The 26,535-nt window shown below is 48.8% G+C and overlaps 1 protein-coding gene across 2 annotated transcripts; it reads left to right on the forward strand.

Moving 5' to 3' along the window:
- The first annotated feature begins 7,947 nt into the window (after positions 1–7,947).
- On the forward strand, positions 7,948–25,476 carry NAA40 (N-alpha-acetyltransferase 40, NatD catalytic subunit). 2 transcript variants are annotated; one of them, XM_081263285.1, is made up of 8 exons: positions 7,988–8,696; positions 15,640–15,735; positions 16,855–16,907; positions 20,790–20,885; positions 20,972–21,130; positions 21,283–21,366; positions 22,722–22,799; positions 23,063–25,476. In XM_081263285.1, exons 1-8 carry the CDS (start codon positions 8,691–8,693, stop codon positions 23,202–23,204), a joined length of 714 nt encoding a protein of 237 aa, XP_081119411.1. In that variant the 5' UTR covers positions 7,988–8,690; the 3' UTR covers positions 23,205–25,476. The 2 variants fall into 2 exon arrangements, with proteins under 2 accessions (XP_081119412.1, XP_081119411.1); XM_081263286.1 differs by lacking the exon at positions 15,640–15,735 and having other exon boundaries at positions 7,948–8,696.
- The last annotated feature ends 1,059 nt before the right edge of the window (positions 25,477–26,535 follow it).

Consider the following 26,535-nt stretch of genomic DNA (forward strand, 5'->3'; position numbering starts at 1 on the left):
CCTCATCGTGTCATTGGGTCAAGGGCTAGGGTTACACACTGCAGAACTAACAAACAGGGTATATGTCAACAAAGATACACACACGGTCACAAAATGTAAAACTGGCGCCTGACGCACTTAAGTCTCAGTTTCCTCATCATTCAGCGGCATGATGGGCAACAGAGGTCCAGCCCCTGTTGTGCAGTGTGTGCCCTCCAGCTCGTCCACCTGTAGGTGGGGGGTCCGGCTCAGCCCTGGCAGCCTCAAGGCCGGAGGCAAGCGACAGGGGAAGCAGGTGAGGGTTGCTTCTCACCTCCAGCAGCACCTGGTGCATCCTTCTCTTATTCTGTTCATAGCCCTCAACCAGCTCTTTGAGCACCTCCACCAGGTGCAACTGCAGACAAGAAGCCTGAATCAGGGCTGGGCACATAGCTCAGCTGGTAGAGTGCTTGCCTCGAGACCCTGGGTTCTCAATCTACAGCACCACCAAAAAAAAAAAAAAAAAAAAAAAAAAAAAAAAAAATGGGACTTTGGTGGCCTGTGGGGTCTAGTAAGGCTGGAGAGAGGGAGAGGGACAGACCCCGGGTGGTACCTGGAGGCATAGAGGGAAGACACGAGGGCCCCCCCACTCCTATACTTGTGAGCTCAATAGATTATGGGTGAGCAGCCCACATGGTCATTTTATTTATTCATTTATTTGTTTGTTTGTTTGTTTTAGGTGTAGATGGACACAACACAATGCCTTTATTTTTATGTGCTGAGGATGGAACTGGGTCCCACCCGTGCTAGGTTAGCGCTCCACTGCTGAGCCACAACCCCAGCCCCACCACATGTTCATTTTAGATGACTCCTTCCAGCCTTGACCAGCCTAGCACCTTCCAGAGAGCAGTGAAACCAGGCGTCATCCTTACATATAGACACCAACGTTGCCTCCTACTGGGTTCTAGTGCGGGGGTGGGGCCCAAGGACCCTGTAGTTGGGGCCTGTCTTAGTGACATAGCAAATGGAACTAAATCTTCTGTGAGTCAGAATCTCAGGAACAATCTTATCTTTGGATCCTGATTCAGGGTTTCCCATGAGTCTGATGTCCAGATGCTGGTGAGGGCTTGACCCATCTGATAGCTTGACTAGTGCTGGGTGCTCCTCTTCAACAGAGCCCCTCACTGAGTTAGCAAGCTGGGACCTGCTGTCAGGGAGAAGCCCTAGTCCTTGCTAGGTGGACTTCACTGTGCTGCCCCTGGGTTCTGACAGCATGGCAGCTGGCTTCCCACCTCCCCAGAGGGAGCAACCCAAAACACCAGAGCAGAAAATGCAAGTCCTTTAGAATCTCATCTGGGAAACCACGTACTTTCACTACTGCGGTATTCTGTTGTCACAGGGTCAGCCCTATTCAGTGTGGGAGGGGGCTACTCAGGGCATGAATTATCAGGAGGTGAGTATCATTGAGTTCATTTTAATGGCTGGCACCACAATCTGGATATAAATCTGGTACTATTAGGGTTTCTAGGGACCAGGGGTCATGGAGGAAGAACTTTATAAACTGAATTTGGGAAATATAGAGCCATGGGAATGTATTAGTTTCCTAGGGTTGTTGTAACGAAGTATCACAAACCAGACAGTTTAAAACAACAGCAATTTATTTTCTCCCAGTTCTGGAGGCCAGAAGTTTAAAATCAAGGCGTCAGCAAGGTTGGTTTCTTTTGGAGGCTCTGAGGGACAGTCTGTTCCATGCCTTTCTCCTTGGCATGTAGCTGTATCATTCCAATCTCTGCTTCTGTCTTCATATGGCCATCTTCTCTGTGTGTGTGCATGTCTCCAATCTCCCTCTCCTTCCTCCCTCTCTCTCCATCTCTCTCTCTCTCTGTACTGGGGACTGAACCCAGAGAAAGTTTACCACTGAGCTACATCCCCAGCCTTTTTATTTTTACTTTTTTAAAAAATATTTTTATTTTTTAGTTTTCGGTGGACACAACATCTTTATTTTATTTTTATGTGGTGCTGAGGATTGAACCTAGCACCCCGCGCATGCCAAACAAGCGCGCTATGGCTTGAGCCACATCTCCAGCCCTTATTTATTTATTTTTTTTAAAGACAGGATCTCACTAAATTGCTGAAACTGGCTTGGAACTTGCAATACTCCTGTCTCAGCCTCCTGAGTTGTAGGGATTATAGGTATACACCACTGCTCCCAGCCCTCTCCTTCTCCCCCACCCCTTTTACAGGATCTAAATTGCTTAAGCCCTCACTAAATTACCGAGGTTGGCCTTGAATTTGAGATTCTCCTGCCTCAGGCTCCCTAGTTGCTGAGATTATAGGTGTGTTCCACCACACATGGCTCCTTTCTTTTATGAACACTATTAGATTTAACGTCCACCCTAAATCCAGGATGATATCATCCTAAAATGCTTGATTTAATTACATCTCTATATTCCTCCATTTTCTGTTACTATAACAAAAGACCTGAGGCTAGAAACTTTGTAAAAAGTTTATTTATTTCACAGTTTTGAAGGTTGAGGGCTGGGGGAATAGCTCAGTGGTAGAGGTCTTGCCTAGAATGAGGGTGGCCCTGGGTTTGATTCCCAGCACCACAAATCAAAACAAACAAACAAAAACCCATCATTTTGGAAACTGAGGGTTCAAGATCAGTTAGATCGATTGGTTTGGCCTCTGGAGAAGGTCTAATGGCAGATGGCATCATGGTGGGAACATGTGCAAGACAGAGAGATCACATGATGATACAGGATGTTAGAGACATCAGTTCTGCTCTTTCTGATTTGTTTTGTTCTGTTTTGTTTGGCAATACCTGGCCTCTCACATGATAAGCAAGTGCTCTGCCACTGAGCTACATCCCCAGTTCTTATTTTCTTTTGATTTTATTTTCAGATAGGATCTTGCTAAATTGCCAAGGCTGGCCAGGACCTTTGTGAGCCTCCTGCCTCAGCCTCCCGTGTTGCTGGGATGACAGGCGTGAGCCACTGTGTCTGTCCAGTCCTTCTCTTTCGTAACAACTACTCTTGCAGTAACTACCTGGTGTCCCAGGAGAACTATGTCTTTCCTAGGGTAGTGCCCCCATGGCCTAATTCCCTCACACCAATCCCCACTTCTTAAAGGTCCCACTACTTCCCCCTATCACCACATCGGGACCAAACTTCCAACACATAAACCTTTAGGGGACAAACCTAAACCATATCTAAAATCCAGAAATCTGCAAAGACCCTGTTTCCAAATAAGGTCACACAGGTACTAGAGGGTTAAGCCTTGGCTCTACATTTGGGGAGACTATCACCCAATGTAGGAGGCATCACCATGGTGGGGTTTCTTGATGCTGTAACATAATGTTCCATTTTGGCTCAGGTGTCACCTGCTCTAGGGAGCCTGCTACTTCTCCTTTATAACCCATAATAGCACCTGTTCCTGCTGCCATCCCTGCCTATTATCCATCCAACTGACATTTACTGAGTGCCTGCTGTCTGCCAGGTGCCATTTGGGTCCCAGGGGTACAACAGTTAAGGTTTCCAAACTTAGAATATGAAAATATGGGATGCCCACTTAAATGTGAACTTCAGATAAACAGTGAGTTGAAGTTTGTCCCATGTGTTGAATCTGCAACCCTAACCGCAGTGTAGGAGAAAAGCACAGCCCCCCACTGCAGGGAACTGACAGTTTAACAGGGCAGCTGGCAAGGGCATTGGGAGAGGCTAGGAAGATGCCATGTGGAGCGAGAGAAGGCACCTGCCATCTAAGTTGGGACCTGAAGGGTGAGGAGGAGGAAGGAAAGGCCTTCTGGCAGAGGGAACAGCGAAGGCCCATGGTAAGATTCTGAGATGCTGAGACCCAGGGCGTGGAGTGGGGGGCCCTGGTGAGGTGGGAAGGGGCTGAATTTGCAGCCCTGCATGGACTTAACTGACCCAGCCAGATGTGCATTTCAGAAAAATGGAGAATGGGGGTGTATGGTGTCACAGAAACCAAGGAAAGAGGGCATGAAAAACAGGGTGAGATGTGGCAGGCAAGGCCAGAAGATGAGGTCCCAGACAGAGAAGTACAACTGGGGGTGTCCTCAGGGGAAGGTGGGGTGCAGATCTCAGGGGTGGTGCACTGGGCATGGTGAGATAGACATAGAGCTTGTGGGGGTGGGGAGGGCTGAGAGCCTGCAGGAACCAGCAGGAGCCAGTGAGGGACAGAGTGACCACAGAAAGGGACCCAGAGCGGCTGGTGGGGATGATGGGTGGTGGGAGGGGGGGATTCAGATTCTTTTTGAGAAGTCAGGGGACTCTCATCTGCCAGCGGCTAACACAGTGCTACGACTGCTGTCCTCCAAGGTGTTCTCCCTCGCCAAGGAGCAGGCTGCCTCTCCTGTCAGTGCCCAGGCCCAGGAGAATACACAGAAGCCCCAGTAGTTCCCAGGACTTGACTGAACCAGAGAATGAATGACTACACAGGAGCAGCTGAGGGCTGTGGAGTGTCAGGTGGGGGGAACAGCTGTTAGAGGCAAGGCGATGGAATCTTTCGGGAAGCAGAGGCGAGGAGTCACCCAGGGAGCCCTGAGAGAGGAGGGACAGCATCCCTGTCCAGAGAGGAGGGGAATGAACAAGGGCTGCTCAGCTCCTTAGTAGGGGCTGGGACAGTGGTTAAGTGGGCCACGAAGAAAGTCTCCTCACTGAAGGCCATGTTCGGTGGGGAAGGGAGGGGATTCCTTTCCTGCCCTGGGCCTCACCAGGTGTCTGATGTCACTATCCACCTTTTAATTCTCACAACCACCCCTGGGAGAAGATACAGATGAGGGTGGTGATTACTTTTGATGGCCTCCATATAAGTGAGGAAACTGAGTCTCAGAGATGTTAAGTACCTTGCCTAATGTCAAAAAGCCAGGAAGCAGCAGGAAGCCGGTCTGCCTCCAAGGCAGGCTCTGCCCATCACCATCCAAGACCAAGAAGGCCCTGAGCAAGGAGGAGAGCCCTGAAGAGAAGGGTGTTGATTTGGGGGCAGGAATAGGATATTGGCTTTCTCAGGCTGGGGGAGGGGGAGGCTAGATGATGTCATCTCCCCAAGGGACTACTGGGCTCCCCTTCCAGGTCTCCTCTGTAGGGGATGTAGTTTAGGTGGAGTTCTTGCCCAGCCTGTTCTAGGTTCTGGGTTCCATCCCTAGCACCACTAAATAAATAAATAAATAAAATCTAGCAGCCTGGGGGAGGGTGACCAAGAGTGGGGAGTAGCGGAAGGGACAGGGCACAACGGGAGCATTGTGGCTGTCATCTGCACTGAACAGCTGACCATAAAGTTCAGTGTGAGGAAGGAGACAGGAAAAGCCCCAACAGGGTGAAGGCTGCCTGGCTCAGTCCCCTGTCCTTACCCAGACTCCTTCAAGTCTCTCTGCTCTGCAAATACCTTGCTTTTGTTGGAATCTCATGCTTCCTCTCCTCCTCCTTCAAGGACAAGCTCAGATGTCCCTTTTCCCCAGTTGGCCACTTTTGTCCTGTCCTTACTACCCTCTCCTGGTCCCCAGAGTGGCAGCAGCTGCAATAGATTCTCTCTCTTTTTTTTTTTTTTTTGCAGCACTGGGGATTAAACCCAGGACTCACACATGCTGGGCAAGCACTGGATCACTGAGCTCCATCCCCAGCCTGGTTAAAAAAAAGACTCATTGATTCATTCAAGTCCACCTACGGCTCTCTCTGTGGGCTTATAATACCTTCCATATGCTGTTGTGATATTAGAAATCGAACCCAGGGCCTCGTGCATGTAAGGCAAGCACTCTACCAACTGAGCTATAGCCCCAGACCAATATCCTCCATATGCTAAGTGGCTAAATGAGCTAAGATTTGTATCTACAGCCTGGACCCCTCCCCTGGACTGCCCACTGACTATTCCACATCTCCATGAGAATGTCTAAAAGGCATCTCCAGGGCCTAGGCTTGTGGCTCAGTGGCAGAGCGCTTGCCTCTCACATGTGAAGCACTGGGTTTGATCCTCAGCACCACATAAAAATAAACAAACAACAAAATAAAGATATTAAAATATATATTTAAAAAAGGCATCTCCAACCTGAAGTGGCCCAAACCAACTTCCCATCCCTACCACCCCAAAACCTGCTCCTTCTAAAATCATTTGTATCTCAGGGGCTGGGATTGTGGCTCAGCAGGAGAGCTCTCGCCTAGCATGTTCGAGGCCCTGGTTCGATCCTCAGAAACACATAAAAATAAATAAAATAAAGGTATTGTGTCCAACTATAACTAAAAAATAAATATTAAAAAATAAAATAATCTGTATCTCAATGGAAGACATTTTTCCAACAGCTCAAGCTAAAAACCTTGAAGTTACCTTCTCTTTCCCTCACATCCCATATACAATCTGCTAGCAAGTTCTGGCTCTACCTTCCCATACGCATCATTCCCTGAGGCCTTCTGACACATCTGCTCTATCCAGCTATGGGGCCTCAATTACACTGGCCTTTGTACTGTCCTTCCTATGGCCTTGCCCCTAACCTGTCTTCTCAACCCGCAGGCTTGTGGTCCTCTAAACACATTAAGCCAGCCTTACTACTCCTCCACTTAACTTCCCAATAGTGACCTTGCTCACTGTAAATCCCAAAGTCTTTCAAAACCTACAAGCCCTAAATGATGCGCACCTTACCTGCGTAATTCTACCTCCTACTATTCTCCTGCTGACCCAATCTGCACCAGCCTCACTGTGCTCCCCCCATATTGGGGATTGAATCCAGGGGCACTTACCACCAAGTTACCTCCCTAGCCTTTTCTATTTGAGATGGGGTTTCACTAGGGATGGGGATACAGCTCAGATGGTAGAGTGTTTGCCTTGCCTACACAAGGCCCTGGGTTCAATCCCCAGCACCACCTAAAAAGGAAAGAGGGGGCCTTGAACTTGGGCTCCTCCTGCCTCAGCCTCCTGAGTCACTGGGATTACAGGTATGTGTCATGATGCCTAGCTTCCTTTGCTTTATTTTCCTTTATGGAATATCATTTAATGCACTGTGTAATTATCTGCCTCTTTCTTTTTCTTCTTTTATTTTTACTTTTTTTCCCCTGGGGATTGAACCCAGAGGCACTTAACTACGGAGCCACAACCCAGTCCTTTCTATTTTTTTTTATTTTAAGACAAGTATTGCTAAGTTGCTTAGGGCCTCACTAAATTGCTGGGCCTGGCTTTGAGCTTGCAATTCTCCTGCTTCAGTTTTCTGAGCTGCTGAGATTATAAGTGTTTGCCCCAGGCTTGGATCTGCCTCTTTCTAGGATGCAAGGACAGGGATTTTTTGTTTGGTATTATTATTATTTTTTCCTCTCTCTCTCTTTTTGAGACAGTCTCACTATGCTGCCCAGGCTGGCTAGAAACCCTGAGCTCAAACAATCCTGCCTCAGTTTCCAGAGTACCTGGGTCGACAGGTGCATCCCACCACACCTAGCTTGGTGTTATTTCTTTGCTGATTGGAATAGTGCCTAACATACAATAGGCACTCAATAAATGTTGCTGGAGCCACCACTGCACTGAGCACTGAAGGTGAAATAATCATAAAATCCAATAAAGTGCCGGGCAAGGTGATAAACACCTGAAATTCCTGCAGCTCAGGAAACTGAGGCAGAAAGACTGCAAGTTCAAAGGCAGCTTCAGCAACTTAACGGGCTCCGTCTCAAAATAAAAAATAAAAAGGGATGGAGATATGGCTCAATGGGTTCAATCCGCAGTACCAAAAAAAAAAAAAAAAATCCGATAAAGTCTGTGGAGTCTTGAGTAGCGGTTCTCTAATTCTCTGACTACACCTCTACCGGGGGAGCACTTCGGACTCTGGATGCCTCGGGGATTCTGGGGGTAGTCCCAGGGGTTTGCAAGCAGCACACATTCCCCAGGTGACTCCCATGCAGATCATGGGGGTCCACCCTCCCGGCTGTGGGGACAGATTGAAATTAATACTACCCAGGACACCTGAGGTCTCACTTTAGCGGCGGCGTTAAAACAACTCAAGCAGTCGTTAGGTCCCGTTTCCCTGTAAACAGCGAAGTTCGGGCGGCGAGGGCTTCTCCGGCTTCTGGCTCCGGTGCGGTGTGCCCCTGGACTCGGCGCGAGCGAACGAATGGAGGGCGAGTGAATGATTAGACGGTGGGTGAATGAATAACAGGACTCGGGCTAGAAAAGGAATTCCTAGAGCCAAGCTCTGGAAGGTGGGAAAGCTTCCAAAGTCTTCCGCGGTGCCTGAGAGGCTCTGGAGGAGCCGGTATTTCAGAGGTCGGGACGCGATTGGCCTGTAGAAGCGGCTGCTCGGCGCAGGGCGGTGGAGGCACGGAGCTCAGGGCGGCGCTGCCACCCACCTCGCAGCCCAGCTGCGCGGCGCTTCTGGGTCGGGCGCTCCGCCAGGCCCCGCGCGGCCGTTGCCATAGCTACAGACACAGCCTGGCGAGGAGGCGGGGCCCGACGGAAACGTCATTCCCAGCGCGACGCTCCTCTGCGCCGCCCGCCCTGCTAGTCCGAGACCCTCGGCCGGCCTGGCGGGCGCTCCACCTGCGCGCTCTCCCCGCTCGCCATCTCCCGTTCTGCGCCGGCGCGGTGCCCGCCAGGGCGCGCGGGGGAGCTCTCGGGGCGCATGCGCAGTGCAAGACCCGCCGCTCTGGTGTCTCCGCCGCCGCTGCCGCAGCAGCCGTTGCCGCCTCCCTGCCTGCAAGTGTGTGAAGGAGGAGCCGAGGGTCGCCGCCGCTGCCACCGCCATGGGGGTGAGTTGGACAGGGAGAGGGCACAGGAGGTCCAGGGACGCCCCTCGTAACCCTCGCCCCCTTCGCCCCCATTGTTTCTTGAATCTCCTCACGTGACCCGGGCCCCCTCAGGCCTCACGTGACCCCCAGCCCCCACATGACCCGACTCCCCCATTCTGAGGGTCCCCAAGTTCGGCCTAGCCCAGGAATCCCCGAGAGCCCCCCTTTCCGGCCCCTTCCCCTCGGTGCCCCCTGCCCCTCGTTTCATGCCCGCCCCTCCCAGCCTGGGAGACCCGTTACCGGCCTCCCCATCTGCGGGTCCCCGCGGTGTAGCCCCCTGCTCCCCGGGGTCCCGCATCACCCGGCTGTCACTGGCGAAGCGGCTGCCCAATTCGGACGCCAATCCTGGCTGGGAGGAAACTGAGGCCAGGACGAAAGAGGGCGTCCCGGCCAAGGTCACCCAGGCAGTGCCTGGGGCTGCAGACCCCACCTCAGTGGCTCCCCCTCCTCGAGTCTCAGTGTAGCCCGTTGCTGCGCTGTTGAAAGCTCTCCACGGTGCTCCTCCTGCCCTGGTGAAACCTCGTCTTCCCGTCCCACGCAGGCCCACCTGCCCGGTGGCCAGTCGTCTTAGCGCTGCAGGTGGCTTTTCATGGGGGAAGGTGGGCATGTGAGCTGGGAAGATGGGGGACCGCTGGTGATGGCCATTGACCACCTGTTCTGTGCTGATAGCAGGGAGGTGCTAATATTTCAGTGCCCTTTCCTGGCATATAGAGATATAGGGTTGGGTAGAAGTAATTCCATGTTTCTGAGCTCACCTAAAGCCCAATTTGAGAAGTACCAGTCACTCTCCTAAAACGATAACTGGTTCCCTCTATTATTGGTATTTACATGGAATTTCCACCACCTTAAGGGAACCCTGACTTGGAACCAGAGATCTTCGTTGGCTAGTAGTGTGACATTGTGCCAGTGACATGGCCTTTTTGGATTTGAATTTCCTCACCTATGTATTGGGGGTGATGATACCTCCCCCTTAGAGTCCTAGTGAAGATAAAAGGAGTTAAAGGAAGTAAATAACCAAGTAGGTACCTCAAAAATAGTGGTTGTTATTTTTGCCTGTATTCTCAGCCTTTACTTGAGTGGGCTAAAATAAGTTGGTGCTATTTTTAACACACTGGATTTGTCCCTACTGTTATTAATCTAGATTTTTTTCTCTTACTCAAATATTTATTGACTGAACAGATAATTTTTTAGACAAAAATAATTGTCCATGTCAAAACAGATTTTCCAGGGCTGAGGGTGTCCTTCAGTGGTATAGCCCTTGCCCAGGATCCCTGGGGGCCTGGGTTCATTCCCAGTACTGCAAAACAAAACAAAAAATCTTTTAGGGTCTGAGGATGTAGCTCAGTGGTAGAACATGAGCTTAGCATGTGCAAGGCCTTGCATTCAATCCCCAGCACCAACCCTCCCCAACAAACATTTGTCATATTTTGATGAGAAATTTGGAGTACTAGTCTGACACTAGTGTACTAGTGTCTGACACTAGTGGGTCCTTGTATATTTTATATCTAGAAAATCAAGTCTAGAGACTTTAACCTATAAAGGTCCCAGACCCCAGCTGTTGGAACTAAAGGAAACCTGTGTCTCTAGTATCACTTATGTCTACCCAGAGTGAGTCATTAAATATTGAGCCAAAAATAAGGATAAGGTGCCATTCTGGTATAACACTTCTTCATTGGTTGAGCTGAAATATTAGGCTTTAGAGATACTGCAAACCTTGCTTCCTTTAGGCCCCAGGTCTTATTACTCATACTTTATAGACATGTTTCTTAGAACAGCCCCTGAAAAGTCTCTTCTGGCTTAAAACTCAGCAAGAAGCTAGTTGTGGTGGCCCATTCCTGTAATCCTAGCAGCTTGGGAGGCCGAGGCAGGAGGATAGCATGTTCCAAGTCAGACTGAGCAATATAGCAAGACCCTGTCTCAAAGTAAAAACTAAAAGGACTGGGGGTATAGTTCCGTGGTAGAGCACCCCTGGGGTCATTCCCCAATAGCAAAAAATAATGACATCTACCACCACCTTACAGCAACAGAGAGATTTGAGTTATCCTACTTGAATCAAAGCTGCAGAGCTGGAACCCTCTCAATTATTCTTATTCTACTTTAATTGGGACTTTCTGTCACCTGATGACAGGACTTCATTATTCCTAGTGGTCATGCTTGGGTAGAGGGCCCTGTTTTTTCTGACCTCAGGTTGAGAGAGAGTAGTGTTGAGATAGGACCTCGCTAAGTTGCTGAGGCTGTTTCAACTTGCAATCCTCCTGCCTCAGCCTTCCAAGTCTCTGGGATTACAGGTGTACGCCACCAAGCCCAGCTCCCTACCTCTTTTTTATTTTGAGTTAGGGTCTCACTAAGTTGCTAAGACTGGCCTGGAACTTTCTGATCCTTCTGCTTCAGCGTCCTGAATCTCTGAGATTACAGGCGTGCACTGCCATGCTGGCTCCCCAGTTCTTTTTGTTTTTTTATTTTGAGACAGTCTTGCTTAAGTTGCTGAGACTGGTCCTGAACTTGGGATCTTCCTGCTTTAGCTAAGTCTCTGGGATTACAAGAATGTTCCCCTGCTCCGGCTTATATAGCACTTTTTAACAAGTATCATATGTGATACAGTGGGAGGAGCATGGTCTTTGTGGTTCAAACCTAGATTTGAGTCTTAGATAATTCATCCAACAGATAGGAACTAAGTACTTACTGTTGGCTGAGCACCTAGTATACAATGGCAAATAAAGCTGATCTAGATCTGGCTCATGGAGTGCAGTCCAGGGGGAAGGTGTAGGAAGACTGCTAAGAACTCTGCTTACTGGCTCTGTGACCCTTTCTCCACCTCTCTGTGCTTCAGATTTCTTTTTTCTTTTATTTTTGTACTGGAGATTAAACCCAGCAGTGCTTGAAACCACTGAGCCACATCCACAGAGTCTTGCTAAGTTTCTTTTTCTTTTTCTTTTTTTTTTTAAAAGAGAGTGGGGGGGGGGAAGAGAGAGAGAGAGAGAGAGAATTTTTTAATATTTATTTTTTAGTTCTCGGTGGACACAACATCTTTGTTGGTATGTGGTGCTGAGGATCGAACCCGGGCCGCACGCATGCCAGGCGAGCGCGCTACCGCTTGACCCACATCCCCAGCCCCGTTGCTAAGTTTCTTAAGACCTCGATAAATTGCTTAGGGCCTTACTAAGTTGCTGAGGCTGGCTTTGAAATTGCGATCCTCCTGCCTCAACCTCCTGAATCACTGGTTTGCTGGTGTGAACTACTACAGCCTATTAAAACAGGTGATATTTATTTATTTATTTTTGTGGTGCTGGGGATTGAACCCAGGGCCTTGTACTTGTACTCCATCAACTGAGCTATGACCCCAGCCCCAAAACAGATGATATTTATGAAAGCACTGGCAGTGGCTAACATTAGTGGGTCCTTGTAACTAACAAAAGATGTTAGTATGAAGGATTTTTTTGATTGGGCTATGAAATCCTTAATGCAATCAGTAAATTAATCCCCTGATGGGATTGAGTGGAAACTGAAGGCGAGTAAGGTGTGGCTGGAGGAGGTGGGCATTGGGGTCTTGCCTTTGGGGTATGTTTGTTTCTGGCAAGTGGAGTCTCTCTGCTTTTATTTTATTTGTTATATGTGACAGCAGAATGCATTACAATTCATATTACACATATAGAGCACAATTTTTCATATCTCTGGTTGTTTTCACAGTATGAAGGATTTTTATATGCAGTGTGTTATACCATTTTGTCCTCACAGCAGCCTCTTGGCCAATAGTGTAGGCATTGTTAGCCCCATTTTATGGATTAAGAAACTGAGGTTCAGAGAAACAGAGTAACTTGTTGTAAAGGTTTTACATTGCCTACAGTCATACAGCTATTAAGTGAAAGAGCTGAGAATCAAATCCAGGTCTCTTGACTCAAAAGCCTACACTCTTTTATTATATAAAGTTCCCTTGGGAGAGACACTTAGCCACAGTGAGCTTTACTGTTCACTTACTTATTTCCCATTTTAATTAGGAGAGTTTTCCTATGTCCCTGCAGGACAGCCTTACCTCCACAAGGCAGGGGCAAAGCTAATTGGAACAGTAGGGGACCACTCTTCCTGGTCCTTGCTTGCTGGGTCTGAGGGAGAGCCGTCTGCCTGGCTCAGCCTGCTCCAGCCTGCCTCCCACCTCTGCCCTGTGTTCTTCAGGCTGCAAAATGCGTAAGGCATACTCCATTATCTTAGGCCACAGCAGCACCCTGCCTCACTCTGAGGATTGTCTGGCTTTCCAGTTCCTGAGTGTGAATGAGCCAGTAAATCACCTGGAGACCTGGGTGGCCCTCCTACTGCTTGTGCTTAGGAATTACTTCTTTTGCTTAGAAATGAGATGCTGCGGTGGGAACCCAAGTTTCAATGCTTTCTGGGTCCTGGGAGTCACATTTGCCTACCAGCACCTTTCATCTTTTGCTCTACATTGTGTTAGGGGTGGAGGAAGGGAGCTTGTCTCTGTTGTGAAGGTGTGCTGGTGTCTGACCTTCCTGCATCCCCTCCATGAGGCCAGCTTTACATTCCTGTCTTGCTGGAGATGAGTTGCTTTCACAAGTCATGCTGTGGGTGGCAGGACGGCCATCGGCCTGATCTGGTTGATGCTAAAGCTTATGTTATTCTGCCCCATTGTGCAGCCCCAGAGACCCTCTGACTGGGCTTTCTCTCCATCTGCTTCAGTGTGGAGGGCAGGGCCTAGGTGTGCTCTGTTGGCAAGCTGTTGCCAGGTGCACAGGCAATGAGGAATGGGCTGCTGAGTGCTTCTGAGGCCCCTAGTCTTGGCAGGATGTGAGGAGATCTTTATTTAATGACTGAGTGGAGTCCTATCACATTAGACATAGGCTATCGTACTGGGAGACAGTGGGGCTGGTGAAACAAACCCTGGATCTATGGCCTCACTCTTGGGGTTGGATCTCCCTTTAGGCATTTACTGTCCAGGAGAGTCATTTCATCTCTTTGAGCATCAGTTTCCATCATCATCATCATCATCATCATCATCATTATTATTTTGCAGTACTGGGGATTGAACCCAGGGGTGCCTACCATTGAGCCCTTTTTATTTTGAGACATGGTCTCACTAAGTTGCAAAGACTAGCCTCGGACTTTTGATCCTCTTGTCTCAGCCATCCAACTTGCTGGGATTATAGGTGTTTGCCACCACTCCTGGCCTTGAGCCTCAGTTTCCTAATGTGTAAAGGGAGGTGATGGTTTCTGCTCTGGGATTTGAATTGCATACTGAGTTTTTGTTTGTTTGTTTGTTTTGAGGTATTAGTGATTGAACCTGGGGCCTTGGGCATGCTTAGCAAGCACTCTGTAACTGAGTGACATAATGTTTTTGCAAGTACTTTGCAATCTGTGAATGTCTGAATGTTGTCTTACAACCTAAATTCAGAGAGAAAAATATGGATGTTGTAAAACTTACCCAAGGTAGAGAGAGAGGTCTGCATCTGGATTGCAGCCTCTTGAGGACAGGCTATTTTCTGTTTGTCTTCCTCTAGGCAGCTGAAAAATGGGATCTAGACTGCCTTTTGCAAAAAGTGCTCAGCCAGACAGTTACTAGCTGGCTCTGGTGGGGTTTGTGCTTCTAAGATCAATCCCTGTGAATTCCTGATATCTGGGCTCTGCTTCTTGTTGTTTGAAGTAGGAGTTAAGCGGTGTCATTTCTTAGAAATTTGCTGGGGCAGAATTTATCCTGAGAAACTTTTCCTAGCAGCTGGTTCTTTAACTCAAGCGCATGTTAATCGCTGTGTGTCCTTTCCTGGGGCCAGTTTTTCAGGGCTAGACTGTAATTGTGGGTTGTCAAAACCTTTCTCCAGTGAGCTCTGGGAAAGGAAGTCTGGTGTTGGAGAGGCCATGCTGTTGGTAAGAGCAGAACCAGCTTGCCCAGGCCTTTGGGGTACTTGGACTGGGTGGGTCAGTTCCTCTGCTGTGCTGTCTGGTCCTTGTGAGAATGAGAACCATCATTTTTTGAGCACCTGTCATATAACCATCTTGGTGTTAATACCATCATGGAGGTATTAGGAACCTTTCTCTCAGACCAGGGAAGGGGCTTCAGAGAAGGGCCATGTCCTCCTAGGACCTAGAGGGACAGGAGGCTTTGCAGGAGCTGTGTCAGAATCCCGAGCCTGGCTCTTCACCAGAGGAAGAGAGAACCTCATGTTAGCCTCAGAACAGGATCTATATCTGTGGGCAGCTTGCTGTTTGCCCCTCTGCTCAGGGAGCCTCCCTTTTCCCCTCCCCTGCTGCCTGTGTACCCACCACTTGGTCCTGCTGACTGGCAGCATCACCTTTGGCCTGAGGCGAACCCCTTGGGGCCCTTCACTCTGCCCTCATAGCTAAGTGCACAGTATGCCTAACACTGAAAAGCGCTGCTGGGAATGGCTCTGTATTCACAGTTCCCTGGTCCTTGCTCTGAAAGGTGACCTAGCTCCCACAGGACTACCCCCAATCATACCTTTGTCTCTTGTGGCTAGAAGATACCCAAAAGTCTTTACATAAACTTACACTTAGAAACAGCTGTTAGTGGCTACCTCAGATGCCATCTCCCTGAAAGCTGCCCCCAATGGGCCTGAAATTGGATATTTCCTCCTCATGAGGGAGCTCATGAGTGGATATTCATCACTGCTGGGGGCCTGCTGTGCTGCAGGGTCCTCACAGTGACTGGGGTCAGTATTCTTCTTGAAAGGAAGTCTAGTGACACCGCTTAGGGCTTATGACAAGGAAACAGTGTTCCCTGTTTAAGTCACACACCAAGTGTTTGGCCTTCTGGGTGGGAGGCTTCCTGCTGCTGGGCCAGGTCTGTGGTCGCAGGGACCCTTTGATTTCTCAAAGGGAAAGTCAAGTCTCTTCTTTGCTAGGCCTCAGCTCCTCCAACCAGTGTGGCTTTTCCCTGTTGCAGAGAAAGTCAAGCAAAGCAAAGGAGAAGAAGCAGAAGCGGCTGGAGGAGCGTGCAGCCATGGATGCTGTCTGTGCCAAAGTGGATGCCGCCAACAGGGTGACTCTTCTTTTCACTTCTGCCTATTGGAACTTCAGCTTGCTTTTTAATTTGACTTCTTTTGGTGCCACCGTGTGGCAGAATCGTGACATTGCCCACCCATCCTCTGCCTCCTATCTGCTGAGGGAGAGTTGGAAAGAGGTGCCAGCAGTTGGCCCAGTTGTACCGGGAGATGTGGATCCCAGTGGCAGTGGCAGCTTCTCTTACTGATAGTAGAGAGCCTCGAGAAATTTTTGTTAGGAGTTTGCATTTTGGGGAGAATTCCTCCCTAGTGAAACATGGTATGAATTTTCTCATTCATTCCTGCAGACATTCATTGACTGTTCAGGCTGTGCTGGGCCAAGGGGACGCAGCAGCCTAATCCTCCAGGGGCCCCAATCACAGGAGGAGTGTCTGTGAATCAGCACCAGATGGGCTGACTGGGAGCAACCTGGTGGCTACAGCCTCCAAACTGAACCTGAGAAATTGTGACCATCCTTCTGCCCCAGCCCATATCTCACCTTTTGTTATTCTTTTATTTTTATTTATTTGTTTTTATTTTGCAGTACTTCAGATTGAATCCAATGATGCTCTGCCACTGAGCTACATCCCCAGCCCTTTTTATTTTTTATTTTGAAGCAGGTCATGCATGCTAAGTTGCCCAGGATGGCCTTGAACTTGCCATCCTCCTGTGTAACTGGAATTACAGGCTTGTGCCACTGTACCCAGCTCCTTTTTATTATTCTTGTAGTTCTCTCATAATCAAAATTGCACATCTACAAGAACACAGCTTCGGACTGATTTTTCAATTTGGAGATTTGAGTAGGTGAAGATAGGAGCAAATCCTGTGGCCTCTGTGTAAGCTGTACTGTGAGCAGTATTCTGCCCCATAGGCCAGTGAAGTCTGTTCTTACCCTGTCAGGTGAAGCTAAACTTAACTCCTGTGCCTCTTGACCAAAGTTTCCCTCCTCCATGTAATTTCAGAATTTAGGCAGATGGAGGGCCCTGGGAAGGCTGCTTCTGGGGCCAGGAGCTCTCCTCCCCTCAGGAGTCCCTGTGGCATTCTACTCTCAGGATTTGGGGGCAGGGCCAGCACTTCCACCCACCTGTCTGTGCTACTCCTCTCCTTTCCCTCCACAGCTTGGAGACCCTCTGGAGGCTTTCCCAGTGTTCAAGAAATATGACCGGAACGGGTGAGTCGTATTTAGCATTCTCAGAAGTTGTCTCCTTGATTGTCTTCAGGAATTCACTTCTCTAGAGTAGGCTTTCTCAGATCTAGATTTGAAATTGCCGGGCGCAGTGGTGCATACCTGTAATCTCAGTAATCTCAGTGGGCTGGCTGAGGCAGGAGGATCGAAAGTTCAAGGCCAGTGTTAGCAACTTTCTGAGACCCTGTCTCAAAAGCAAAAAATAAAAAAGGCTGGGGATGTAGCCCAGTGGTAGAGTGCCCTGGGTTCAGTTGCTAGTACTGAGAAAAAAGAAAAGGGAAAAGCAGAAATTGGCTAATGCCTTCTGTTGCTGTGAAGTCCCCCATTAGGGTGACACAGGAATTGGTAAATGGACAAAGATTTTACACTTAATCTCAGATTGATGTCCCTTTAGGACTTAACTCTTCCCTCTGTAAGAAGAATAATAAAAGCTGAAATAAACTTGGAAAATTGTCCAGGCTGACATTCTCATTTTATGGGAACGTCATGGGACACTGAGGCATAGAGAAGTTGAATGAGGTTCTGAGTTTCTGGAGTTTCCCCTCACAGCCAAAGGGACTTTTTATTCCCAGTTTGAGTATATAGTATAATTGTAGTGGCTGTGTGACCCTGAACAAGTTATTTACCTTTTCTGTGTTCTAATTTTCTTTTAATTTTTTTTTTCATTTGTAGATAGACACAATGCCTTTCTTTCCTTCCTTCCTTCCTTCCTTCCTTCCTTCCTTCCTTCCTTCCTTCCTTTTCCAGACATTCATTCATTCATTCATTCATTCATTTACTTATTTTAGTTGGTTGCAGCATCTTTATTTTATATATTTATTTTTATGTGGTGCTGAGGATCGAACCCAGTTCCTCACACATGCTAGGCAAGTGCTCTCCCACTGAGCCACAACCCCAACCCCTGTCCCCTAATTTTCTAATTAGAAATTGACCTGATAATAGAGCTTTCCTCAGGGGGTTGTCAGGTGGATTACTTCCTGGGGCACACTGAAAGTTAGATGAGTATTAATTGTTGTGACTCCTGATTTGATTTGCTGTATGACCTGGATTAAAGGCCCTCTCTTGTTTTAGGTCCTTTGGTTTTAGAAAATAGGAAGCATAATCTGTTTTACCTGAGATGGTGTTGCTGAGTTAAATTTCTGAAATGAAATATCTTGGCTTGAGGAAACAGGGTTTGTGGCTTCCTGGGATTATGGGTTGAATCATAGCAGAGCCTCTTATTAAACCTACTTGGGTAATTCATTTGTTGTTGTTGTTCTTTTTTTTTTTTTTTTTTTTTTTTTTTTTTAATTTTATCTCTTTATTTTTATGTGGTGCTGAGAATTGAACCCAGGGCCTTGTACGTGCTAGGCGAGTTCTCTACCGCTGAGCCACAGCCACAGCCCCTCAGTTGTACTTCTTTTTTTTTTTTTTTAAGTTTTTATTTTTTTAGTTGTAGTTGGACACAATACCTTTATTTCACTTATTTATTTTTATGTGGTGCTGAGGATCGAACCCAGGGTCTTGCATGTGCAAAGTGAGCGCTCTACCGCTGAGCCACAACCTCAGCCCACAATTGTAATTCTTAAGCCTCATTTTCTTACTTGTCAGTTAGGATGATGATGATGCAAACCTTCAGGGTTGTTTTGAGGAGGAGGGACAATCTATTCAGTACAAGAAGTAGCAGCAAATACGAGTATTTTAATGAACAAGAGAGACACAGATTTGTAAATTATGAAGCTGGCAGTGTTGTTTGCTTTTCGTGGCTGTGTTTCACAGTATCACAGCACCATAGTATTCCTTTATTCTGATGTCTTCCTATCTGTGAGCAAACGTGTTACACTTCCTGAAGGCACTGTCTTTCAGGTTCTGGGAAGTCCTTTGACATGGTTTAGAGATCTCTTCCTGAGGTATCCTTTAGTGTTTCCATGTCTCTGTGTTCTCACTGACTTCCAGAAACAGGGAATAACTTGGAAGCACTTACCAGTTGACTCTGGGTTCCTCCGATTCCTGGAATTTTGTGTGATTCTTGTGGCCAAGCTCCTACTTTCACAAACTTACTGAATACAGATTTAGTGGAGGAATTCTGCAGACTGGTCTTTGGACCTTTTATGGCTAAAACAGAAGTAGTGCTGTATTGGAGCAATTTTTACTGCTATGTGATTGGTACTTAAGAAGAAAGATTCTTAAAGAAGTAGGAGGTTCTGTGTTTACTAGTCTAAGCACATGGGCAATGCCAGTCAGCTGACATGTGGTGAATTCCAGTGGGAGCATCCCCTGGAGTTGGCATGAGAGGCCCCTGAAAGAGTCGGACATGTTGCTCCTTAAAGGCTTACATATTGCTGATTCCAGTCCATTCACAATAGGTGCTTCTTTGCCTCTCAGAGGTGGAAATGTACCACTTGGGAGCTTTAGAGGCTACAGATCTGGATGAAGGTGGAGGTGGCTGGGGGAGGTCCTAGCAATGTGATAGGTGTCATTACTGCCTCCTGACTCCAAAGTAAGTTTTTCACTATAAAGAAAGAAAGGAAAAGTAGCTGTCCAGAATGTCGTTACTTATAGAATGTCATTTCATAGATTTATTGGGGAGTTTAACTTTATTTTACTTAAATTTTCTTTAGAAACATACCTGCCAGGCATGGTGGCACATGCCTGTAATCCCAGCAACTCTGGAGGCTGAGGCAGGAGTATTACAAGTTTGAGGCCAGCCTCAGCAATTTGGGTGAGACCTTGTCTCAAAGTAAAATAAAAAGGGTTGGTGATATAGCTCAGAGGTAAAGTATCCCTGGGTTCAATCCCCAGGACTAAAAAAACGAAAGAAACAAATACCTTAATACTTATAGAATTTGTTAGTTTAGGAAAACAATGGTGGATTACACCCTGTACTACCCTCTTTAATCAACTGAGAATACCCCCTGAGTCCTCAGATGAAGAGGCAGGTGGGGCTTCTTGAGGGGTATTGAGCTGTAGTTGCCTTGAAGGACCCAGGGTCACCCAATTGGTTTTGAAGGCCAGATTGGTATAGATGAGAAGGAAGAGAGCCTGCGGGAGCCCAGCGATAGTCAGTGCAGAATTAAAGCAACAGGAAGAATGCCTGAAGGCAGGAGCTAAGGGACAAATAGACACTAGTGTTTATAACAAAAACAAGAGGCCCAGTGGGTAGGAAAAGAGCAGTAGAGGTAGCAGAGAGGAACAAGAGGTTGACAGAGTACTGAGTCTGACAAGGACCCGGCAGGGGAGGCAGGAGAAGGGCCCTGTGGTTAGGTGGCAGGTGTGGCAATGACAGTTGTTGATCTCGGCCCGAAAGGCTTAGTTTTCGGCCCAGGCACCTTCTTCAGTCATGTCTGGAGTCATCTTGGTTTCTCTTGGGAGAGTGCTTTAGTCAGCTTTTTTCTGTCTCTCTGACCAAAAGACCTGACAAGAACAGTGTGGAGGAGAAGTTTATTTGGGGCTCATGATTTCAGAGGTCTCAGTTCACAGAGGGCTGACTCCACTGCCCTGGGCTGAGGTGGGGCAACGCATCATGGCTGAAGGGCTAGAGGAGGACAGCAGCTCCGGACAAGGTGATCAGGAAGCAGAGAGCTCTGCTCACCAGGGACAGAACAGAAGCCCAGTGACCTCCCTTTTCCAGCCACTTCATACCTGCTCCAGTTACCACCCAGTTGATCCATAGTGGGGGGTTACCACAGATTAGATTACAACTCACAACCCTGTCATGTCACTCCTGAACATTCTTGCACCTGAGCTTTTGGGGGACACCACATATCCAACCCAAAATGGTAACTGAGATCAAGCGCACCTCTCTGTCGGAGTTGCAGGGTGGAATGCAGTGCCCTGGCAGGAGCACAGACTCGGACCAGCTCTTACACCTCCCTGTCCTCTTCTCAGGTTGAATGTCTCCATTGAATGTAAGCGGGTGTCTGGACTGGAGCCAGCCACCGTGGACTGGGCGTTTGACCTGACCAAAACGAATATGCAAACCATGTAAGCAGGGCTGACCAGAGGGGAGCCTTGTTCCCAGCTGGCTTTTCCCCAAGCCTTCCTGTCCTGACTGCTCCTGAATTCCTCAGGTATGAGCAGAGTGAGTGGGGCTGGAAAGACCGAGAGAAACGGGAGGAAATGACGGACGACCGAGCGTGGTATCTCATTGCTTGGGAGAACAGTTCTGTGCCTGTTGCCTTTTCTCACTTCCGATTTGACGTGGAGTGCGGGGATGAAGTCCTGTACTGGTAGGAGCCAGGGCCTAGGGGCGCAGCCAAGGGGAGGAGACCACGTGGCAAAAGCCTTTGGGTCTGGGCTGCAGGGGCTGCAGGCTCCTCTGATGGGCCTTGCAGCCCCTTCATGCAGCAACCTGCACTCACCCTCTGCTTCCTTATTCCAGCTATGAAGTGCAGTTGGAGAGCAAAGTGCGGCGGAAAGGCCTGGGGAAGTTCCTCATACAGATCCTGCAGCTTATGGCCAACAGGTAAGGGCTGAAAAGAAAGCGAGGAACCCGGAGACGGTGAGTGAGAAGTGAAAGATGGAGACCAGGCAGAGATCCACACAAGAGTTTATTTGTCAGGGGCTGGGGATGTGGCTCAAGGGGTAGCGCGCTCGCCCGGCATGCGTGCGGCCCGGGTTCGATCCTCAGCACCACATACCAACAAAGATGTTGTGTCTGCCGAGAACTAAAAAATAAATATTAAAAAAAAAAATTCTCTCTCTCTCTCCTCTCTCAAAAAAAAAAAAAAAAAAAGAGTTTATATGTCAGAGCTGACAAATAAAGGCCATCTCTCCATAGATGGAGAGAGGCGAAACAGGCTTGGGGTTCAGGACTTTTATGGGGCAGGCTCAGGGATTAAAGCTGGGCAGGTCCTAATGTGGGTGGTTAAGGATGGGATTGGTACGAGGAAGTGGTGAGCCTTTTTCAGGAACGCCCAAGGGAAAGCAGAATTTTTCTTAAAATGGCGGCTGTCACTTAAGATGGCCGTCCAGGTGCTAAGTAAGGACCTTAAAAGGGCCACCTTCTTAGGAGGTCCTGTGTGGGTCAGTTGGAAAGAGCTGCCTCTGAGTCCACTGTTCTTTGAGTCTTCTTGGAGGACAAATCATAAGAAATGTTCTGGAGACAGCATCTAGAATCTGTTCAGTATCCTGCTCCTTGCCTTGCTGGACTCCAGTTTTGTCCTTCAGTTCAGAGCAGGGAGCATCTCTTTAAGTTGTCAGTGGACCTTTATTTAATTTATTTATTTATATGCGGTGCTGAGAATTGAACCCAGTGCCTCACCTGTGCTAGGCAAGTGCTTTGCTGCTGAGCCCCAGCCCCAGCCCTGGGAGCATCTTTTCGGGGCCTGATCTGTGCTGAGTTCTGAGCCTAAATAATGGGGCTACAGAGAAAGGGTGGGGAAGATCCTGGCGCAGTCTGACCACCCTGCTGTGGAGGGAAACACTGAGTGCTGTAGTACCTAGGGTCTTTGCAGGCTGGACAAGAGACTTGGGGACTCCTTTTGGGTTAATTTAGGGGAAAGTAGCAAGGACATGAGGGAGAGGAGGCATGGCCTTGACTCTTTCTAAAAAGTACTTGCTCTGCTGGGCACGGTGGCGCAGGCCTGTAATCTCTTCTACTCGAGATGCTGAGGCAGGAGGATTGCTAGTTCAAAGCCAGCCTCAGCAACTTAGTGAGGCTCTAGGTAACTTGGTAAGACTCTATCTCAAAATTTAAAAAAGGTCGGGGGGCAGCTGGGGATGTGGCTCAGTGGTAAAGCACCCATGCCTTAAATCCCAAGTACCAAAAGAAAAAGAAAAGAGAAAAGCTTCTTAAGCTCCTGTTCTGCTTTCTTGCAGTACACAGATGAAGAAGGTGATGCTAACAGTATTTAAACACAATCACGGTGCCTACCAGTTCTTCCGAGAAGCATTACAGTAAGGAGCTGGGCCCTGACGTGGTCCTTCTGGGTGGTCAGAGGCAATGTCCCTGTGCGGCATTCCTAGTTCCAGCCCCCATTCACAGTCTATTGGGGCATGGGAGGTTGGCATTGGTAAGATAGTACGTCGGTGTCCTTTGACTTGGTCCCTTGCATGTTGGTTCCAGGGTTCTCATCAGTGGCACTGTTGGAAAGTTCTCAGGCTAGGGAGGAAGGCATTCAGCTCCCTGCAGTCAACTCTTTCTCCTGTCTACCTTGCAGATTTGAAATTGATGACTCTTCTCCCAGCATGTCTGGCTGCTGTGGGGAAGACTGCTCCTATGAGATCCTGAGCCGGAGAACCAAGTTTGGGGACAGCCAGCACTCCCACGCAGGTGGGCACTGTGGCGGCTGCTGTCACTGAACTCCCAGAGCCACTTATGTCAGAACCTGCTCTCCTAAGGCCTGTCTTCTCCCCTGGTCTCACGTCACTTGCCAGGTGCCCTCAGAGCTGTGGTTTCCTCAACCCTGTATGTACCAGGTGGCACCCTGAGAGCACAGAACCCTGGGGAGGAGTGGTCCACACTGCCCCTTCTCCTCTCTCTTGGAAGAGCAGAGTGCCAGGAGGGAATGGAGGGAGAGGGTGCTACAGGAAGACCACTGCGGGCCGCCGGGAAGCTCCTCTCTTGTGGCTGCCTCCTCACTCCACTCAGAAGGTTCCCCTACTTCCCCGCAGTTGGATTCCTGATGGACCTTCCCCTTCCCTGGACAAATGGAATGTTTTATCCACTCTTGTGAAAGTTTTAAGAGTCCTGGTCTGGGGTCTGCTGGGCCCCAAAGAGGACTGGACTTTGTATGATCCAAGTGCAAAGCAAGGCTTCAGAGAGACCCTGGCTCCCTTACTCCTCGATCTCATGGATGGCGCTCACGTGGAGACTGCATAGGCCTTCTACGCCAAGATACAGGGAAGCTCTTTCTAGCCACGTACTTGTAGATCCACAGAGTGGAGTTGTCCAGGGACCGGCCAACCGAAAGGCTGCCTCTCTCTATTGCTGTCAGGGAGGGCGGACAGGACCAGCACCAGGTGTCCTGGGGGCTGCCATGGGGATGCCTGCTTCTCTGGGCTCTTAGACTTTGCTGCATTCTAAGCTTGACCTCTTGATCTCATGGCGGTGACTTGAGCTTTTAATTCAAGAAGAAAGCCAGAGGCCCTGCCTGTTCCTCTCCATTGCCCTCTCCACACTTTCTCCCTTGCCTCTTGCCTCCACCCCGGATACCTCTGTTCTTAGTCTCAAGGGGGGAGTAACATCAGGGAGCCTCTTGTCTTCCCCCAGAAGGATCCCTTGTTCCTGGTGTAGTTGATACTTTCCTCTCACCTGTTGGTGCTGATATATCTCTGAAGGTGGGATGTCCCTCCCACCGCTGTCCTCCCTCTTCAGAGAGCCCCCAGCCAGCAGCAGGCCCCTCTGCCTGCACCCCTAGCCTCACCCCTCACTGTTTCAGTGAGGCACTGGTGCCACTGTCCTGGCCAAGCCGGGCCACAGCTCAGCTGCAGCAGGAATGCCCTTCAGTGGCCCAAACAGCTGCTCTGCTTTTCTCTCTCTGGTGTCATCCTGTGTCAGCAGGTTGGAGCAGTGGGAGGAGAAGGCCTTCCTCTTAGAGGTGTAGAGGATGTGGGCTCTGAACTTACACTCATCCTGATCTCTAGGCCTTGTTCCTCTGCCAGAAGAAAAACCAAATCTTTATCCAGGAAAAAGCACCTAACACCTCCCTTTTGACATCCCAAGCTTTGCTTCAGGGAATGTCGTAAGGTTCTAGCCTTTGTGCAGTTGTCTCTTAGGGGGTCTGTCAGCCCCTCTGCTGCTGGAGTCTGCTCACTCCACCCTCTGCCCTTACTCAGGTGGTCTGTTCTGGCAGATCTCATTAGAGTAGTCCTTGCTTCTCACCCAGAGTCCTGCCTGCATAGCAGCCTGTGCTCATGAGGCCTCGCTTCCCATCCTGGCCTCTGCTGAGTGCCTGGTGCTGCTCTCAACCCCACCAGTAGCGGGCCTGGCACTCCTGGGAGAGGGCCTTGCAGCTTTACACTGGATACGGCCACGGTCGCCTTGCCTGCTGGCTCCCCGGGGTTTTACCCCAGTGAGAGTTGAACTTTTGGGGTAGGGGTTGGCAAACTCCTAAGAATCACAAAACAACAAGAGCACGTTTAGGAAGAGTCTGATCCCTGTCTCAAAGTACAGAGTGCTAAATATTTATTGTCTTAGATCATGAATTTTTGATACCTCCCACTCAAGGGGACCAAAAGGAACCCCCAGTATAGACCCCATTTGAGGTGAGCTCAGTTTATGTTGTCTCTTTCCAGTCATTGGTAATGGGGTGCTCAGGGCCATGCCCTGCTTCCCCCAGCCTCTGCAGGCCATGTCCCAGAGGCGGCATCAGGAGGTTAGGCTGGGAGGTTAGGCACTGGCTGAGACTGCAGGTGTGGGTGTTGGGCCCTCATGTCTCAGATGGCAATTTCCACCTCCCTTGGGTCTTGGTTTTGAGAAACAGCAGGCCTTTTTTGTTGTTTTTTTGTTTGGGGCATGTTAAGATATATTTTAAGTTTTTTTTTTTTTTTAAGTTGTATCTGCTCTATTTCAGGTTATTTGTTGGTGTCAGATATGTATGGTTCTTTTTAACCCTTTGTGTTTTTTTTTTTAGAGGAAACTTGGAAGATATAACTTCTTTGATATATATTTTTTTCTTTAGCAACTTGTTATCACTGGAATCAAAGGGAAAAGTGATCTCTTTTTTGCATTGGTTGTATTTGTATGTCACAAATAAAAGACACTTTGTTCAGCTGCTGGGATGGCTTCCAGATGCTGGGGTGCCATGGGCAGCAAGCACTGGGCCTAAACCTTGGGAGGCACGTGGCTGGACTGGCCCCATGCCCCTTCCTGGGAAGGCGGGCTGGGTGTCTGGGGCAAACAGCCAGGGGTGGGAGCAGAGACTAAATGTATGTGTGTTTGTGTCACTTCCCAGAAGTTCTGGATGTCCTACTGAGGGGTGTCTACTCTATATCCTGGTGCAAATCCTAAGCCAAGCATTGTGACATTTGACATTTGCAGCCAAGCATAAGTTCCAGTGTCCACGTGTGGAATTTAATAGATAGTGTTTGTTTCCTCTCTTTTACTTTTTTGGGTTACTCAAAATATTCTTGGTTTCTTAAAAAGATACCTCCTCTCTTCCCTGCCCTCCTGGGGAACAAAGGCTTAAAGGAAGGGTAAATGTCAGGACTGAAGGGCCAGAAAATTATGAGCCAGGAGAGGATCAGCCTGTCTGCCCTGAGGGGCTCTTGCCAGTTCCTGGGCTAGGGCTTGCTAGGAGGGGAGACAGGAAGTGGGCCATTGAGCTGGAGCTTAGATGCACTTCCTGTGGACAACGCAAGGGCCAGCTTCACCTTACTCCTTGGTGATTTGCACATTTTAGGTGGAGAGGAAGGCCAGTGGAGCCCCTGATACATGAAGTGTTTGGGGAAAGAGGAGTGGGGTTAATGGCTGTCAGTGGGTACCTGCCTTGTAGATTATGACCTCTTTCCTGTGGGTGGGGGTGCACCCAGAGGATGGTTCCTGCTGGTGTCTGTCTTTGAGGTCCAAAGAAAGGTATTGTGACCCTTGGGAAGGGAGAGTGATTTGCTGGTCTAATGATATAACTTGACAAAATTCTGCCCCTGGCCACATAGTTTCTTTGTTACTTTAAGGAAGTCTCAATCCCAAGCA

This window comes from Spermophilus citellus, assembly GCF_964194105.1.
Source record: "Spermophilus citellus genome assembly, chromosome: 2".
NCBI lineage: Eukaryota > Metazoa > Chordata > Mammalia > Rodentia > Sciuridae > Spermophilus > Spermophilus citellus.

Bases quoted from the DNA above. Each gene is read 5' to 3' on its own strand.
- NAA40 (XM_081263285.1), top strand. The intron at 21,131-21,282 runs GTAGGAGCCAGG...TCCTTATTCCAG, and splicing joins GGGGATGAAGTCCTGTACTG to CTATGAAGTGCAGTTGGAGA. The intron at 21,367-22,721 runs GTAAGGGCTGAA...GCTTTCTTGCAG, and splicing joins CTGCAGCTTATGGCCAACAG to TACACAGATGAAGAAGGTGA.